Source organism: Balaenoptera physalus, assembly GCF_965194825.1.
Source record: "Balaenoptera physalus genome assembly, chromosome: 7".
Lineage (NCBI taxonomy): Eukaryota > Metazoa > Chordata > Mammalia > Artiodactyla > Balaenopteridae > Balaenoptera > Balaenoptera physalus.
The window spans coordinates 86,639,435-86,659,089 of NC_138886.1; the positions used below are offsets into that span (position 1 = coordinate 86,639,435).

General features: G+C 45.1%; 1 protein-coding gene across 7 annotated transcripts in view; it reads left to right on the forward strand.

The window, feature by feature from the left end:
* Positions 1-19,655, forward strand: part of AOPEP (aminopeptidase O (putative)) — a 379,363-nt gene that overhangs the window by 207,918 nt on the left and 151,790 nt on the right. For all 7 annotated transcript variants that reach the window (XM_082469688.1, XM_082469684.1, XM_082469686.1 and 4 more), the window contains exon 6: positions 19,451-19,640. In XM_082469688.1, coding sequence (XP_082325814.1) covers positions 19,451-19,640 — 190 coding nt within the window. The remainder of the gene's footprint in view (positions 1-19,450; positions 19,641-19,655) is intronic.

Genomic DNA, 19,655 nt, shown 5'->3' on the forward strand with positions numbered 1-19,655 from the left:
ATTCAGAGGCTCTCCCTCTCACACTCCAGTAGAGCCCTGTGCCTCAGCATCACCCACCCTCTTGTTTCCTGTAGGGTTTTTTTAAAAGTCTCCTATAATGTGGAATGTGATAGTCTCAGTTAAAATATCCTTTTTATCACGATCAACAACAAAAATCAGGAAGATCCTCTCATTATGTATTTATTTCATACCCTTAAGAATTTCATTTTGTTCTGATTGGTCTTGCTGAACTGAGTTTTAAAGTCTTCTCTAGGAAGAAGAAATTTTATTTCTCAAGGTTCTTTTCTCATCTACCTGAAATCCATATATTTGGGTTATAGCATCACTATTAGAAATAGGTGTCTTCATAGAATTTCTAGTAGTTTGGGAGAAGTTGAATGTTCCAGAATCATAGCATGTATTTCAGCTGCACTATTAGCATTCTAGCTAAGGGGAGTTTATTGTTCCAGTTTTCATTATAATACAGTCCTGTTTAATATTGCATGATCTGTGGGTTGCCATAAACTTGGTACAAATTGGAGTGCTGATATAACATGAAATGAAGCGCCTTGTCTGAATGTTGCTTTTGTTTTGTATTTAACAAATTAGTATGTTGACATTTGTCACTGATGGATTTCATTATTTGCTGAAAGGGTTTTAGAGGGTTTGACAGCATGAATGGTTTGTCCTACAGACTTTTGAGAATTGATAAAAGCATCTTTGTTCTTTGTACAAAAGCACAACAGATATCTTATTGATGGACGCACAAAAAGGGATGGCTTGGCTTGTGTAGCTGCAACATAAAATAAACCAAGAAAATAATTTTTGAGTTGCTGCTTATGCTTTTATGTGATTTCTTCCTCTCTTTTTTCCTGATTAAAGAATATGTTTCATTCATCTCAATAACATACTCAAGAGCAATCAATGATCTTTTAGGAAACTTAAAATGTTGGTTCCTTTATACTCCATTTACATATTGTTTAAGAAAGAAAGTTTAAAAACTTTATAAAAGCAGTTATTGTGTAGGGCTTGCATTAAATAACTGTTCTGAATCCCCAGATAACAGAGGGGTAACACGGAGGAGTCAGCCTGTGGATCAAGAAATGAAGAGTTACATATAGTAAAGAAAAAAAAGATAAAACTTTGATTTAAAATTCTAGTTTAATCAAAATGGTAAAAATACACGTTCTTCTGTCATTTCTTTTCTGTAGTTATATTTAGGGGAACAGCCTTGCCATCCAAATATACCTTCCCTGTGCATATCATTGAGTTCTATTGGAAAGCTGCTCACCTCACACTTTTGCCCCAGTGCTGTTAAAACCTATCATAAAATATGCTCTGTGACATACACACACGCGCGCGCGCGCACACAACCCCCCCCCCCCACACACACACTCTTTCAGTAAAAGCCATGATAGAAAGGTACAATGAATGAAATCTGTCAATGATCAGATACTAACACCCATCACTAACAACTGCCAACACTCAAGACTAAAGCAGTCAGACAGTGTGTGGAACCATGCGTCACCCCTGTCATTTCGGCGGGCAGTGGAGAGCAGGGCCTTGCGCAGGGAGGGGAAAGGGCGGGCTGCTGCAGAGGCCAGTAGTGAGCAGAACACAAACCAACGTGGTGCTATCCAGACACGACCCAAAGTTTCTAGGTGAAAACCCGGGAGCTAACAGAGGAAGAGAAGTGAATGGCTCAATAAAGAAATAATCTCATTTATTGAACTCCCCCCTCCCCACGGTTAGACTGTGATCTCCATGAGACCCCATCCCTGTCCCTTTTGCTCGTTAGTGTATCCCAAGCACCGAGCACAGGGCCTGGCAGTTAGTAGGCTCTCAGTAAATATTTGCTGAATGAATGAATGGTTCAGCATCACTATCTGCCTTCTGTGTCCTGTTTGTCCAACCTAGTCTTGGACCAAGAGTTTCTGTTCTTTGAATGAAATCACTTTGTGGTCCAGGAACCAAAGCTGGTCCCACTGAGCATGTGTTCAGAGTGGTGTTAGAAAGAAGCCCTGGGCTTGAGTGCCTGCTCTGCCATGCTCAAGCTTGGTGTTCCAGGGCAGTCTTTTCCACATTCGGAGCCTCCATTTCCTCACCTGAAGAGAAAAAAATCCACAACCATCACAAAGCTGTTGAGGTTCAATTAAAAAGGGAAAGAAAATATGGAAGTGAAAGGCTTTTAGAATGATAAGGGTATTACTATTTACTTTATTAACTGAAGGATTTTTCTTCTGGGAGGTCACCGACAGGAGAGTTAGTTTATGAAGGAAAATAATAAATAATATAATAAATGATAAATGAATAATAATATAATAAATAAGTAAATGAGAAGCGACTTAACGGTATTTTTTTTTTTTTTTAATTTATGGCTGTGCGGTCTTCATTTCTGTGCGAGGGCTTTCTCTAGTTGCGGCGAGCGGGGGCCACCCTTCATCGCGGTGCGCGGGCCTCTCACTGTCGCGGCCTCTTTTGTTGCGGAGCACAGGCTCCAGACGCGCAGGCTCAGTAGTTGTGGCTCACGGGCCCAGTTGCTCCGTGGCATGTGGGATCTTCCCAGACCAGGGCTCGAACCTGTGTCCCCTGAATTGGCAGGCAGATTCTCAACCACTGCGCCACCAGGGAAGCCCCAACTTAACGATATTTTAATATCAGGCTTTATTGTTCTCCCAAAGACACACGGAAGAGCTGAACCTACAGCCATGTGTGGAACAAGTGGACAACCCTGCTTTGTGACTTCTGCACACTGCTTCTCAGCTGTCCCTTAGCAGTCACGTCGGGGTCCTTCCTGTGAGGAGAAATGTGAAGATCTGAGAGATCCACTGGTTGGCCCCAGTCCCCGAGCAGTGGGGCTCCCCAGAGTTCCAGGGTGTGAGCTCCCCTGCAAAGTGTGCTTAACCCCACATATCAGGTTGTTTTCTGGGGGCAAAGGTATAAGAGGGAAGGGTCTGCTTGGCTTTGTGCCCCTTACACATACACAGAGCCTCTCCAGAGCTTCTTCCCAAGCAAGAGCTCTGGCCTCAGGGGGTCAGTGGGACAGGATGATTCTTCCTTCAGCCACCCATGAACTTCTGCTGAAGCAACGCCTTTGTAAACGAAATGCAAGGCAATTTCTCCCCTGAGCAGCTGTAAAGGTGCGGACTGTTGGCTTTGTGACGACAGCGTGGTATAGAGAGTGGGTTGCCCTGGAGATCCAAGGGCCGAGGCTCAGTCTCCAACCTGCTCTGAGCCTCAGTTTCCTTGTTTGGAAGTAGAGGTTACATCAAATGGCCATCAAGTGCCCGTCCAGCTCTAAGACTCTTTGAACTCCAGGTTTCTTCCTTTCCAACTTATGAAAATTATTTTCCCCACTTTTCCTAAGAGGGGAAGTATAGACCCCAGGCTGTCTGTGACAACTGCCAAAGCGGCTGTTTTTTAATGGAAAGTCGGCTTCCTTCTGAGGTTGCTTAACATAGCAGAAGCTTCTGGAGAACAGAGAAGCCTAATGTTTCCCTTTAGCTTTTTGACGTCATTTGCCTGTGGGTGGGTTCCCTTCCGCCGCCTCTCTAACCACACCAAATTTTATTGCACAGATTTTAAAAACACACCTCAGTGTGGCAGGCCACCTAAAGAAGCAATTTAGCCCAGGAGCCCCACCGCTAAGCTGCGGCCGTCCAGCCTCGGACTATGTCAGGATCCCATCTCAAGGAGTAAATTAGCCATCCTCCCCTTCCCGGCCTCCCGCCAATAAAAGCGGAATGTTCACTTTACACTATCTCATGGGGGATTTGAAGAATCATTTATAAACACAGACTTGAAAGCACTTAGCAATCTACGAGAGTGTAAGGGGGAGGCACTACCATTTGTGGCATGTTTACTGTGTGCCGGGTACTAGGGTGGGCACTTGACTTTCATTCTTTGTTTAACTCAGCTGTATAATCATCAGACACAAAACTGTCAAACAGTTGGTTTTTAGGCCACTAAGAACCCAAAGCTTATCAAGAAGACAATGGACAAGCAGAGGGAGAGAAGGGGAAACCAGACCTACCATAACATAAGCCCCTGGGGAGCTGAATGTCTTTAGCATTCTTAACAGCACCCACACAAAGTTTAAAACTCTAATTATGCCCATTTGCAATGCACAAATATGAGGCGTTGGAAAGACATCCATTCACACAAATATTTTGCCCTCTTGATGCTTGCAAATGTCAGAGAGTTCAGCTGAGTGATTGCTAATTTAGCTGCTGATAAATAATAGAGATGTTAATCTTATTCCAATATTTTCCTTTCTAAGTTAAAAACAATTTTGCCAACCCTCCTAGTACATGTTTAGGTGATTCATCTTATAATGTGTAATAGATGGGAAATTCAGGAGAACTGAACTTGGTCGCCAAAATAAGCAACACTGCCCATGACATTATGGAATAAAAACACACGGTCATCTTGGTCTCGCCCACTTTGAGGCTTCCATCGCCTGGTAATGTGAGCGGTGTTCACAGTGAGGCGCATGTGCGGAAATCGTGCCATGTGAAAACTGTGACTCAGGTCTGTTCTCAGAAGAACTGAGGTAATGGCTATTAATATTTTATTTCATACATTATAGTCTTTGCAGGAGCAAACACTGTAGTTAAGGTTACGTGCATTGACGCCCCAGCATGGTCTGGTTTTTCTTTAAGCCAGGCTTTCTTTCCACAAATGTGTTCAACCCAAAGGTGAATTTTCAGAGCCTTAAAAAAAATGAAAGAACAAGAAAGAAAATTTGAAAACAATTAGGTAAACCATTATAATAACACAACTGTGAAAAATATGACACTTGTTATACTTAGAAGATAGTGTGAAATGGTTTTTTTCTCTTGTTTGTTGTCATTCTCCTCCCGAGTGAAACTGGTGAACAACAAACCAACGTGGTATCTGAGGTGGTTGAAACTCTCCTTAAAGGTAGCTCTTTGTCAGCAGAAGAAAAGGCCAAGTCTTGCCCGAGTACACATCTTAGTAAGCAGCTGCTGGTACTCGGTGTCATAGTCATCTCAGAAGCCTTTTGTGAAGGTGGCTACAGAGGGCGGCAAACACAGGTTTCTGCCCTCAGTCGCCGTGAGCTTCTAGCCTTGAGTGAGTCACCAGTTTCAGGCAAGGGGTCTCCTTTGGTTCTGCTATGACTAAGATTTTGTAAAACAGTTTTGAATAAACCATCTGGCGGATTTAGGTCTGATATGACTTAGCTGTGGTGTGCGGGCAGCTCCCACCATGTGGCATGAACGAGCTGGGTCTCTGGGTCTTTGTTCTCTCCTGTGTAGGATGGGGAGGGGTAGGTCTCTAAGATGCCTTTTGGATTGAGTGTCCAGGCATTCCTGAGCCAGTCTCACACCTTCCCCAACTTCACTGTTAGCTTGTCCCTCCGCTGCAGACCCTATCCCACCTATGAGCCGGATTCTGCACCGGCTTTTGAATCCATGTGTCCCTGCCCCAGGTGTGCTCTTCTTCCCACCCCCCTCCCCATCCCCAGCCCCCTATGGACTAATTCCTTCCCTTTGATAGTTCTCCCTATACTCTCACCTTTCCGCCTCACCTCCAGTCCTCCATCAAAATGAACTTGTTCTCTTTCCCGGAGCCCTTCCTGGCAGCTGGAACCGAATATGGTACACATGTTCGCCTTGGGGGAAGTGGCTCTGAAGCAGCGTGCTTTCTCCGCTGGGCCCTGGGACCGTGTAATGCTTAATCCACCGGGGTTGACTCAGGCATTTGTGGCAGGCTGGTTGACTGAAATCACACTCTCCAGTTGGGATTCCAGCTTCGCTGCAGTAATGGCCCAGCCTGTTCACCCCGGTGTGCAGGTGCAGACGTGGGTCTTGGGTGGCCTTGTAGCATGCGGCACATCAGCGGCACATCCACTCAGCCTCCCCCAATCCTTGGGGGCCACTGCTGTTCCAGTCTCCCTGCTTTGACCACTCCTGCTTCTGCTGTTGACTTGAAGATCTACTTCTACCCTAAGGCACCTGGCTTCACACTGAGCAGGCAAAGGACTGAGGTGGCACTGATCTGGGGCAGTGACTAGGGTCCAGCTCTTTCTAAGGACAGCACAGTGTCATTTGCCAGGGACCTCTCATCTGTACTTTTCCACAGTGGGATGCAGTGGTGTTTCTAATTCTGTTGCTTGAAAAGTATGGGAATTTCCTTAGATCTTGCCGTTTCTGCAGCGAAGTGTCTTGGGTGAGGGAGGGACGGTCTATAGGATGAGCCCTGTGAAATTGCTCATTTTGGGAGGTTGAAATGGTCAAATATCAGCAGTTTCATATGGTTCATCTGAAAAGTTGAAAAGATGAAGGAGGGTCAAGGCTTTGTCCTGATGTTATATTTGCCTAGAATATTATATTACAGAAGAACATCAATATTCTATATCAAAGAACATTATTGTATAGATATGGTTATTACCACTACTACTTGAGGTCACTTTAGCAACAATTGATAGAGATAGAGGGAACACTAAATCACCCCCTGGGAGCCACGAGCCTTGGCGTTGGCCCCTGGTCTCCCGCCTTTGGAACTAGTTACTTAAAATTGCTCTCTTTCTACTCCCATGGTTGTTTTGTTTTGGCCAATGTGGTTAGTTTCAGAGATAAGGAATGTTGAGTGATCAATGGCCTCAGATGATATAGCTGCTGCAGTTTCATTTTCAAAATGCCATGGCAATAAAAAAACCATTTGCTAGTAAATAGGGTGGGATTCGTTGTTGAGTGGCGTTCACATCCATGCTGTCACTGCCTCACCCTGATTTCTCAGAGCAGCCGCTGGCTCAGTGTCGTAGCTGAATGATGTCATTTCAGTCATAACGTAATTTTCCAGCTGGCGAGGATAGAAAAGGGGTTTATTATTGTGTCATGTTTTCCACTGTGTCTGAAAGAAAATGAAGCAGACATGGATATAATACAGTATCAGTTCTGTTTTTACAGGTGTGTCTGAAGGATACAAGATACCTTTCACTTGCAATAGAAATGTGACTCTATGGCAAAGCAAATTTAAAAAAAAGAAAAAAACCTTTTCCTCAAGAGACTTAAAATATATGTACAATTAGTGACGGGAACTGGCCTGGAGTACATTCATCTGGAAGGACTAGGGGCAGGCAGCCCAGTCTCTGGTCTCATTTCTACCCCTACTGACAAGACTCTGGCTTAATCTTTGCCTTGATTCTCCAAGGAGAAAATGGAGACCTCCCAAGATACTTGTTTCTATGTTTGTGTGTTTCTTTGTTTTTAAACTTTCATTGAAGTACAATACATGCAGAAAAGTGTACATCTTAAGTGTACAGCTCATCGAAAGTTCACAAACTGAACACACCTCTATAACTAGCACCTTGATCAAGAAACAGAGTGTGGGACTTCTCTGGTGGATGAGTAGTAAAGAATCCACCTTCCAATGCAGGGGATGCGGGTTTGATTCCTGGTTGGGCGCTAAGATCCCACGTGCCGCGGGGCAACTAAGCCTGCGTGCCACAACTACTGAGCCCGTGCGCCTCAACTAGAGAGCCCGCGTGCCGCAACTACAGAGCCCACGTGCCCTGGAGCGCATGCGCCACAACTAGAGAGAGAAAACCCACACTCCACAACTAGAGAGAAGCCCGCATGCTACAATTAGAGAGAAACCTGAGCAGACTGCACGCCGTAATGAAGAGATCCCGCATGCCTCAACAAAGATCCCGTGTGCAGCAACTAAGACCCGACGCGGCCAAAAAAAAAAAGGGAAATAAATAAATAAATAAATATTTTAAAAAACCAGCAGAATGTGACCAATGCCCCAGAAGACCCCTGTGCCCCCTTCTAGTCACCTCCCACCTAATACACACAGGGACCAGTGTCCTGACTTCTAACAGCATAGATTTTTGCCCAGTGAGACCCATGTCAGACTTCTGACCTACAGAACTATAAAATGATAAATCTGTGTTGTTTTAAGCCCCTACATTTGTGGTTATTTGTCACAGCAGCCATAGAAAACTGATACAGTGATGCAGCTGGTAGATGGGAGAGCCACAAGTCAAAGTAAGGGCTCTGTCTCCAAAGCCTGAGTTCTTAAAAACCACCATAATATATAATATTGCCTTCAGCTTTAGTAGGTTTTTGGCCTTTTGTGGGGGATCAGAAGGTAAAATAAAAGTCCAAATGTCATCCAGAATCAGGTTAAGTTGGGAAATAGGTAGAATGTGTCTTCGAAGTATGCTGACTTGCCCATCCCACAGTCCCCATGTTCAGAATGCCTCCTGTCTAGAAAAATGTAATATGATGGTATGTTACTAACACTTCAGTGTGGATTATTTTAGTATATTATCCCTTCCTAAAGTATTTGCATTCTAAAAGACCCAAAGAATGACTCTCTCATGTTTATGAGAAAGAGGGCTACACTACGGTACTGCAGCTGACCCTGTGGGTTGATGAACCCAGCACCCCATAAGCAATTCCCTTCTTCCTGTCTACCTCTACCATAGAATCAGAAAAAGCCAAAGATCCCCTTTCCCACGCTGCCTTGTAGCTTGGGTTACCAATGAATGGAAATCTAATATGGGCTTTCTAGGAAAAGTTTTGCTTTCCTGATGAAAGGGATAGATGTTGCTGGCACAGCTCCCCTCCTCTGCAGCCCCGCCCCCCCTTTTCCCTCTGTTGCACATGAAAGTGATGCCTGCAGCTGTGGTGGCCAACTTGTGACCGTGAGATGGCAAGCATGAGGATGAAAGTGAACATGGTAAGGATGGCAGAGTGGGAAGCTAGAAAGACCTAGAGCTCTGACCACATCACTGAGTCACTGAACCAACCCCAGCAGCCACCCTCCTCCAGGGGTCTTGTTACAGGAAAGGAAAAGACCTCGCCTTGTGCGTGCCAACACTAGTTGTCTTTTCTGTTACTCGAAGCTGAATACGTTCCGAACGGATTGAGGTGCCTTTCAGCTCACTATAAATAAGGCAACTATCCAGAAACAGGGACATGGGCACTAAGAATTATTTAGAAGGAGAGAAATTCCTCTGATCCCCCCACCAGACACACACACACACACACATACATACATACACACTATCACCATGGTGAGCACCTCCAGGGGAACCATCCCAGGAAAATGGGATTTAACTATAGATATCCGGTAAACCTGATGCATTCCATTTGGAGAGAAGAAGTGCAGTGCTCGTAATTTTAAATGAAAAGGTTAGTTAGAGCTAGGAGACTTTGGAGAGCAAAACCTTTTATTTGTTTATTTTTGTTTCTGGTGAGGTTTATTACCTTTTAAAGAGAAATGCTGTTAAGTTCAGTACCTCTGAGAATGACCATCTGTCCCATACTTTCTAGGACCACCCTGGAAAATATGAGGCATATTGTCCCTTTATCGCCACAAGTGTGCTGCTTTGGTCTATTTGTGGAGTCACAGATTGAGATTCGGAAATATGGCTATTGTTCTTAAAAGCTCAGTTATTTATGAACCCCCCAGGAGCCAGGGGATCCCTTATCCTTAATGGCACTTACTGATGTGGATGAGTACTTTCAAAAACCCAGAGACATTTACTTTGTAAGCAACCACTAAGAAAGATCTCTGGCCGGCTAAAGATAACTCGAGCAAAAAGGTGATGATATATATTATGGCAGCTGAATACTCCTTTACAGACCAGGGAGAACAATCAACGAATTCATTCATTTAATTCATGAATTTCCCTTTATTTACACTTTAAACAAACATACCAGTTGTTTGCTTAGCTAACAAGCTCTGCCTTCATTATAAGCCATTAGTGGCTAGTAATAATTGAAACTGTGTTTGGATTTAAAAAATACAATAAATCCAATAAATTCCACCCTTAGTAATACGGAATTGGTAGTGACTGACTTGAACTAGGCTAAAGTTTGTATCTTTGCTCTCTCCATGAAGCAAGGGTTGCTAAACTATTTTATAGCCATGAACACGTTTTTGTTTGTTTGTTTTTTTTTAAAGTACAGATTATTTTTTTAATTAATTAATTTATTTATTTATGACTGTGTTGGGTCTTCATTTCTGTGTGAGGGCTTTCTCTAGTTGCGGCAAGCGGGGGCCACTCTTCATCGCGGTGCGCGGGCCTCTCACTATCGCGGCCTCTCTTGTTGCGGAGCACAGGCTCCAGACGCGCAGGCTCAGTAATCGTGGCTCACAGGCCCAGTTGCTCCGTGGCATGTGGGATCTTCCCAGACCAGGGCTCGAACCCGTGTCCCCTGCATTGGCAGGCAGATTCTCAACCACTGCGCCACCAGGGAAGCCCCATGAACAAGTTTTATAGTAGAATTTTTCATAAGAAAAGCTAAACAAGAGGTTAAATCCACATGCCCGTAAGGAGTCAGGCAGCAAATATAAATGAGTGCATGGGCAGAGCATCCTTTAAGAAACACTTGGTCTTCTCTACCTACTTTTGATGGAGATGCGGGTAGAAGAAATATTTCGCTTTTCTCTTAATCCTGCTATAGGAAAGGGGTGGAGGGAAGCACATATAATCACATATGATTATAAATGACAAATGGAGTCAGCCAGGGGTGGGGAGATAGGGGGAGTGATGGGGAGCTGGGGAGCCCAAGCCCCCTCTGAAAGGGTCAGCTGCTGTTCAGCTGCAGTTACTACCTAGGAATGTGAGCCTAGTGAGGTCATATCTTTCAAATTTTAAATAAAATTAGAAAATCTGGATTTCTAGGTGAAATCTTCCTATTTATAAATTTTGGCAATGGATTTCTTTTTTTTTAAGTTAAAAATGCATCTGTCAAGGTGTAGATCAGCGGCTCTCAGAGTGTGGTCCCTGGAACAGCAACACCAGCATCACCTGGAAACTTCATAGAAAATGCAGATCTCAGGCCCCACCCAGGCCTATGAATCAGACTCTTGGGAGGTGTGGGCCCCATGATTTGTTTTAACAAGCCCTCCAGGTGGGTTGCCAGGTTTAGCAATATTGCATGGGACACACACTAAAAAATTTTTAGTTATTTATATGAAATTCAGATTTAACTGAGTGTCTAGTATTTGTCTAGCAACCTACCTTTAGGTGTTTCTGAAACACGCTGATGTGGATCAAGCAAAACATGCACGTGAGCCAGGCTGCCTGTATTTGAATCAGCTTTGACACATACTAACTATGGGATCTTGGACAAGCAGTATAACTTCTCTGTGGCTTAGTTTACTTGTGTGTCAAACGGTGATAATAATATCTCCCTCACAGGGTTAGTGTTAGAATTGAATGAGTTAGTGAACATAAAGTCCTTAGAACTGTGCCTGAGAGAGGGTAAGCAAAGTCTAAGAGTTTACTGTCATCAGTACTTTATTTTTCCTTTCCTTTTTCTCCACCACCATCATTCCAACCATCAGGGAATACTTGAACTCAGCTTCCTTCAATTCTCTTATCCTAGATCCAACTTTGATTTCATGATAGAACTGATTCTGACACCCTAAGCCCTAAGGTAGCTCTGGTGCTTGTTCCTACCCAAAGTAACCTCCTGCTTTGAAAGCTAGTTGACAGTGTGGCTGTCTGGCAGAGGAAACTCGTGCGTCCTTCCACACCAGCGTCTGCTTTCAGGGCTCATCCTCTCAGCCTGCAGTGCCCTGCTGTATCCAGGCCTATGGCTGTAACGACCAGCCTTTGTGCTTCATGTGTGCCTTCACCAGCCCCCAGCACAACACTTAAACACATTTCTGACTACATCTTGAGTTTTCAGATCCCCAGATTGCCTGACTGGGCCACGGATGCTTGCTCTCGGTTGTGGAAGCAACTGATGGCCCCCTCACCAATTAAAGTTCTGAGTACTCTTTGGGAATTCCCCACCATTTCTTTCTTTAGACTTGATTTGTGGGTCCAGAGAGTGCTTGCACTGTATTTCAAAGGAAACCCATAACCGCACTGCTCTTACTGCGGGTGGTGCAAGCTGCCCAAACGTCTCCCTTCATGAAGCAGCTTTCCAAGCTTCCACATGGCCACAAATGACAGACTTGTACACGCAGCAAAGAGCAACTGGATGAGCTATGATGGTTCTCAGTTGCGCCATATTATTGCTGTTCTGGGAATGAAGCAAAATGCATTATTTTATTAAATAAAGATTTTCCCTGTATCATGGTAGAGGCTAATTTTATTAGCTCTCTTTATGGGAACAAACATCATCACCCTGGTTGGGGAGGCCGGGAGCGGGGGCGGGGGTGAGGGAGCAGAGAGAATCACATTTTGTCATCCATGTGCTCCAGTGGAGGCTGCCAACATGTTTTAATTGGTAATTACTTACCAGAAGAGTTCTCCAGATCCTGCAGAAAATGCACAGCTCTCAGTTCATAACTCATTTAGAGATGATTCAAAAGACCTCTTCAGCTACAATAAATATTGTTTATATAGTTGGATATGGGTGTGCCCCTGGTATCCAAAACACCAGAGTGTTCAGTAACTTCAAAAAAAAAAAAAGTTAATTCTTTGTTCTCCTCTATGAGAATCGAGAGGCGCCTTAGGTTGAACATGTACCTTAAGATTCAGAAAGAAAGGAGTCCAAATCTAGAGTTGGAAAATTCAATCAAATACTGGTTTTTGTCTCGGAATCTTTAGCTTTAAAACCTGAGACATCCACTTGAAGCTTTATTTAGCTTCTTAGGTGAGCATAACCATGAGATGCCAACCCTCACTTAGGTGTAGCCAAGTGTAGCCAAGTTAGGTGTAGCCAACTACTAATCATCGAGTGCCGGGGCTGCCTTCACTTAGCACGCAGGACTGAGATCTAGAAATCCAGCTCTAGGGACGATGCCTGCACGCAGAAGTGAAGTGTCCGCTCTGCTTACGGCTCTGCTTATCGCTAGCTAAGCAGTCCACCAAAGGCGGTCTCTGTTTTCTAGAGTCAGAGGTGGTCTCCATGTTTTGTCATCGCCATGCTATTAATTTTTTCTCTTAACAGTAGGCCAAGGCCAGCACTAAACAAAATTATGAAGCTGGCAAAAATGTTTCGGTGTCCCCAGCGGCACCACTTTCCCCCTCCTTATATCTCAGGAGGAGCCCCCTCTCTCCTCCCAACTGTCATCCGTGCTCAGCTTTGGGGCCTTTCCCTCTTTTCTGTGAGCAGCCATGCGGAACCTGGTGGGATCCAGATGTTACACCTCAACGTGCCATGAGGCCATGCGCTTCTCCTCCTAAGATAACTGCTTCAAACCTGAGATGATAAACTTGTAGCTTCTGTCCATAGGTTGGTTTGCTTTGGCAAAACGTTTTTTAAATGTGTTGTCTACTTCCCCCTATTGTTTCCTACTTTCCTCCTGTAGTTACCTATTTCCTTATATTGTTATCACTCCCCTAATCTCGTTATCTACTTCCCTCATCTTGTTCTCCACTTCCATCTTGTCACCTACTTCCTACCTTTTGTTATGTGCTTTCCTCATTTTATCTGTTTCCCCACCTCTCATTATCTACTTCCCCATCTCCTTACCCACTTCCCTCTATTGTTATCTACTTCCTGACTTTTGTTACCAGCTTCGCCCATCTTACCTACTTCCTTCATCTCATCATCTACTTTCCTATCTCCTGTCTACCCCCCCCACCTCTTTGTCTACTTTCTCATCTTTTTTCTACTCCCTCCACTGAGTTATCCACCCCCCTCATTTTGTTATCTTCTTGGCTCCTGTAGTCCTTTGAGTTTGTGATCTGCTTTAAACCATCTCTTCTTTAAAAAAAAAAAAAAAAATCAGAGGATTTTTAGGGCAGTGAAACTACTCTGTATGATACTATAATGGTGGATACACGTCATTATACATTTGTCCAAATCCACAGACTGCACCGCACCAAGAGCGAACCCTAATGTAAGCTACGGACCCCGGGTAATGATACATCAATGTAGATTTGTCATCTGTAACAACAAACGCACCACTCTGTTGGGGGAGGTTGATAGAGGAGGAGGCTGCGTGTGGCGGCAGGGCATATGGGAAGTCTCTGTACTTTCTGCTCAATTTTGCTGTGACCCCAAAACTGCTATAAAAAATAATGTCTCTTCAGGAAAAAGAAAAGTCAGGCTTTAACAAAAGTGGGTGGGAGGTAGAGGCTGGGGAGAGGCAGTAGGCAGTCTGGCATGTTGTCCTTCCTGGGCTTCTGAAATCGTACCCTAGGCACTGACCCTTGCACCTGCTTGTCTAAGCATCCCCTTGCAGTGGCCCACAAGGGACCTGGCATAGGACAGGGTTAGGAAGAATGGTGTTGCCTTAAGGAATTTAGGCTCTTGGGGGGGCTTCACCAGAGGAGTAGTGATACTCCCCTCTCCCTTCCTTCCCTACCTTTCTTCTCACCAGAAAGAGGCTGAAGCTTTGCTGATCACAAGGTCTGATAACCTCCGGTCAGTGCTAGCTGGGTCCTGGGGTGTGGCTGGTCGCTCCCCTTGGGTGGACTCTGATGACGGAGCACCAGGGAGAACAGTGAGCATTGTACCACCAGCTTGAGCTGGCACAGAGGAATGGGAGCCCTGAAGCCACAGGTCTAAACCCAGTGACCCTGGGCAGAGTGGGGCAGAGTAGGACTTCAGGGTCAAGATTGTGTGAATGGAAATACCAGCTCCATTACTTACCAGCTGTGTGACCTTGAGCTAGTCATTTTACCTCGCTGTGCCTCACTTTCATCATCTGTAAAATGGGGCTGATAATAAAATCTATCTCCTGAGATGATGTATGTAAAATATAGTGCCTAGCTCATAGCAAATACTCAAGCATTTGAGTCTTTCAAAGGAGTATATGTTTCTGGTAGAGGTCTCTGGCCCTGGGGCCTCCCCTCAGTCACTCTCTGCTATAGCCATGTTGGCAGTTTTAGCCAAAATTCATTTAGATAAGTGAGTAGATGTTTTACTGCCTCTTTGCTATTTAGAATTTTTATTTTTTATTTTTTGGCCGTGCTGCATGGCCTGCGGGATCTTATTTCCCCAACCAGGGATCCAACCTGGGCCCCCTGCAGTGGAAGCACGGAGTCCTAACCACTGGACCGCCAGGGAAGTCCCGCTATTTAGAATTTTTAAAGGAAAACATATACTAACACTAGCTTTTTCTCTCAAACCTAGATCCTTGTGTTGATCCGCTGTAGTAAGTTTTCTTCCAGTTTTTAGATCTGGTTTCCCCCTCAGGCTACCGAAAGGCCCATATCCCTGTATCTCCTAAGGCGCCAGTTTAAGACTACAACATGTGGCCACAGCGCGGGATGCCTGATGGAGCAAAGGGAAGGTTACTAGTCTCCACTGAGCAGTCTCAGAGCCAGAGGGGAGCAGGGGCCCTCCAGGTCATCTGGACCATCCCTTTGCCTTTGGGACAACAGACACGTCCCCTACCTTAGACTGCACTGGGGAGCGGGGCTAAGGGATTTCATTGCAGAGGTGAAGGGGCCGGAGCCGAGCATTTGGTTTCTAAATGCACCGAGTGAGGTACTGGCACAAATCACATCACCCCTTACAGAGGAAGAGAAAGCATGTCCTGAGTCTAAGGGACAGCTAACTACCTTTTGTCCTCCCTTTCAGATTGCCCCAGACTACTCTGAGTCTACCTTTCAGTTATCCAAATTAAGTTTGCAAGTAATTAAGTCATGCAAGTAAAAATTGCTTTCACATGATTATGAGGCCCTTAGAACTCTCCAGTTTAAGTCTGAAAGTACAGGAGCCTGAGTTCCCCTCTTTGTTTGTTCTTCTTTCCTCTCTATAATGGGCTATCGGGCTCCACATGTTGTTGAGATTGTGAAAAACTTTGAACCCATAAGAAGTTCAAACTTGATGAATATGTGTCTGTTTCCTGGACAAACCTCCAAGGATCTGTACAAAAAGTGAATCTGCTCCCCCTGAGGGGAGTTGGGATCTGCTCCAGTATAATGGAGGGGTGGCCTGGAGCTCTTCTTGTCCTTAACCAAAAGCAATTTCCTGTCCTCTTGGTCCCCCTGCAGCCTGCAGGGCTGGAGCCCCCAGTGCTGTACCTCTCCCTGAGCAGCAAGGTGGGCCACGCTGGTCACGTCTCCCTGGACAAAGCAGAAATAAATCACACTCCAGCCCCTGCTTAAGATCTGATGAAATTCCCCATTTCCGCTCCAAATTGAATTCCTCCCGAAGGATTGGAGCAGCTCCCGCGTAATGAAGGCACTCCTTCCTCCTCTGCTAGAAGCATGTTTTAAATGAACTGACACAGCCTTCTAATCTGGGTGGGGAGGTAGCTTTTAGGAACAATCTTGAGAAACTGTTTTCAGACCAGAAATGATATTTTTAATCTTGAGGGGCAAGGCGGCAGACAGACAGTACCACGTGGCCTTTGTCGGGAGGCAGCCCCGCTGCTGGTGGTCTCCTGGGAAAGAAGGAGAACACGTGTCCTGCTGTCGCTCTGCCCAGCCCCGTGCTCTGCCCCGCTGGCCTCCTAGATCACTTGCAGTGAAAGAGAATTTATGATGGAGAATACAAACAAGAGGGCTTGTACTTTTTGAGAGTTGAAAATATTACTTTCCCACCCATCTCTTATTTGAGAAAAATGATCAACTCTGTGATTTAAAAAAAAAAAACCAAAACCAAAACCAAAAACCTTCTTTAGGATGAAGATGTCATTGAAGTGATTATCTTCTGTCCTCTGTAACGATGATGAATCAACAATTTGGCATTTGTAGAGGCAGTTGACACAGGCCCTTTCAGGGGAAAAAGGAAAAAGAAAAAAGAAAACCCGTTTTCAAATAGGGCCTGTCAGAATGAAGGCTGATGCCCCGCTGGCTGATTAGGACCATGAATAAGATTCTGAGAACTCAGAAAGTGTGAGGAGCCCAGGGGTAAAACTTATAAATCAAGTGTAAGGTAGGAGTAGAAAATTCTAAACATTCATTTTGTTTTGAAGGTGGGCATGAAGGAGATTATCTGCTGGTAGAGGAATATTTAATATTATTCCTTGAAGTGAGTTTAAGAGCATTATACCTTTCTTCATTCATTGTTGGAAAAAGCAGTTTAAAAATTCTACTTAACATGAAAAATCCTGACATTTAGGTTCAAAAGGAGAGGAAGATATTCTCCTTGAAAAAAAATTCTATTGGTCCTTTTATGCCAGAATTTTGTTAATAACCCTTGAGAAAGGTTATCAAAACCGTACTCTGTGTTTTTAATTTAGTTGAAGAAAGAACCTATTTCCCTCATAGAAGCTATGATCCACAGGTAAAACCCAACCTTAGACGACAAACTCCGCTGCAGGAGGATTTGGGGTCTGGTTCTCAACTGGAAAATTGCTTTTCAGGGAGAAGGTCATGTTTTCCACTGATAACAGGGTCATTTATATCAAGTGAAACGCACATCCTCCAATCTAGGAGGAAGTTTAAGCTTTGGTCTTTCTCAGAAGAGAGGAGGAAATATATTTCTCCCTGGCTAGGAAGAAAGTATTGAGGATGGGAAGTGGGAATTTAGGCATCATTCCAGCAATGCCAGGGCCTGTCCTGAGCCCAACCAAGGCCAGAGTGGTATCTCCAAAGTACTGACAGGTGGGGAAGGAGGTCTGGTGGAGACAACAAAGACTGTTGAAGGGGAAAAATTACAGGACAGGAAAATGAAATGCCATCCCCCCACACACAGCTGCTTTTGTGCATTCCTTCAGGCCCTTGCAGACTTTGATATTTGCATAAAAGGGCCTGGCTCGGATTCCACACTGGGACAAAGCAGTGAGCAGGTCGCTGTGGACAGGGCAGCCTTTTTCTTCGTGAACAGTCTCGCTGCCATGTCACAGTCATCAGCGTGTGTACGCTTCTTGGGCTGCGGGGTCGGCTCAGCCGTACCGTCTCTGTAACTGCGTGTGCACCGTCTGGGTCTCTGGCCAGCAGACCTTTCCAGCGCAGGCTGTCTGTGAGCCTGTTTACAAAGCCTGAAGTTGCTTCTGTTTTGCTTTAGCCAAAAGGGTGAAGTGCTGCCAGCAGTATGTCTGGAATGTTATTTACTTGGTACATTTCTGTGGCTTTTCTTTGCAGTGCTGCACATGCCAGAGCAAAGGGTCATTTACTTGAAAATGCCAGGTTTCGCAGTTTGTCTTCTCCATGGGGTGACTTTCTCAGGAAGAGGAAGTTTAGCTCCTGGGCCTCTGTTTCCTCCCTCCCTCCTTCCCTCCCTCTCACCCTTTTCCCTTTCCTTCCTGTCTGCCTTCCTTCCTTCCGTTTTTTTTTGTTTTTTTTTTTCCTGAGTTAGTGCTCTGAACTTCTGTTGTTGCACACTGCATCGCACCTTTGTATCCTAAATGCCCCAACTACACTTTTAATTCCTGGCGTTTCTGGTGGACTCTGCCGGGATCCTGGCAGACACCTTCTCATTTGTGTGCCTGCCCTGTTATTATTTCACATGAAAGCGGCCTGTTTTGGCACACATGACTCCCGCGCTTTCAGTTGAGCTCTCTGAGCGGAACGGGCGATGCTCTGCAAGGCAAGTACAGGTGGGGTTTTCTCTACTGGCGGCCGTGGGGGCAGAGGACAAAACCGCAAGCCGTCCTGGCTTGTGCAGAGCCCACACGATGGCAAATGCATGGCTTTTGAAGGAACGAACCAGTGTGTACAGCTTCTTAATTTGGAAGGTTTCACGACTGCTTTTGTTCAATCGATGGAGGAGAGATTTCTTTTTTTTAAAGAGCAAATTCTTCATTCATAAGATGGTAAACAAGTCCTGGATAAATGAGAAATACCGAAGGTGGAAGCACAGGAGGTATTTCCTTTGCCTCTTCTCTCTTCAGCCTCCCTTCTTCCCATTTCATCAATGCAATTCTAATCATGGTATTTGGGGTTTTAAAACAAGGTGTGGGAAATGAGATTAGATAAATCTCCCTGGCTGGTGCCAGCCCTGGAACCATTTGCACACCTGAGTGAGTTAATTCCCTTCTCTCTGTCTCTGCCTAGTTTTATGTCATGGGAACGTATAAGCATCTATAGATAGAAGATACCTTTGAAAATCTCGGCCTCACACAAACTCAGCCTTTATCAGAGTCTCTTGAAACCTCATGCACTCATGGCACCTAGGAGTTTGTTGCCTCTGTAACCACCCTCAGTCTGAACCAGAAAATGTTTGGTTCCATTCTTCTCGGCTTTTCCCGTCCTTCTGCATGACTTCTCACTTTGTTTGTAAGCTGCTCAGATTTTTTGGCTGAAGGGTCTTCTTTGATCACTGTCTCAACAGCATGGGCTTCACATTCTCACACCTGCTCTTCTTTTACAGTCCAGATTTCAGAGTAAGTGCTTCCATCACCTTGTAATTTCTTCAGTGTAAAACCTCGGTAGGTTGCTTATTACAGGTAATAGCTGCTTGATGACGGAGACGACTGCTTGGCAGAAAAGGCAACCTGAACCGCTGCCAGGAACTGAAACTGCCACTTTATTTATTTCTAAAAGCATCTAAGCTGCGAGCCTATTGGTCGTGATCTAGCATGCACACGATAATAACAGGCTGGCAGGGCTGAGAAAGCCAGCCCTGGGGGCAGCCATGAGGACAGGCCCTGATAAGACTGTGTGTGTTTTCTCCCCCATGATCCACAGCCCACACCTCGTCTTCCTCTCTCAGAGCACCTTGACTGGAATGAGCCAGCTCTGTGGGACCCGCCTCTGCCATGAAATTGCTCATGCCTGGTTTGGCCTGGCTATCGGGGCCCGAGACTGGACGGAAGAGTGGCTCAGTGAAGGGTTCGCCACTCACTTGGAAGATGTATTCTGGGCCAAGGCGCAGCAGGTAGGTTTCAAGTGC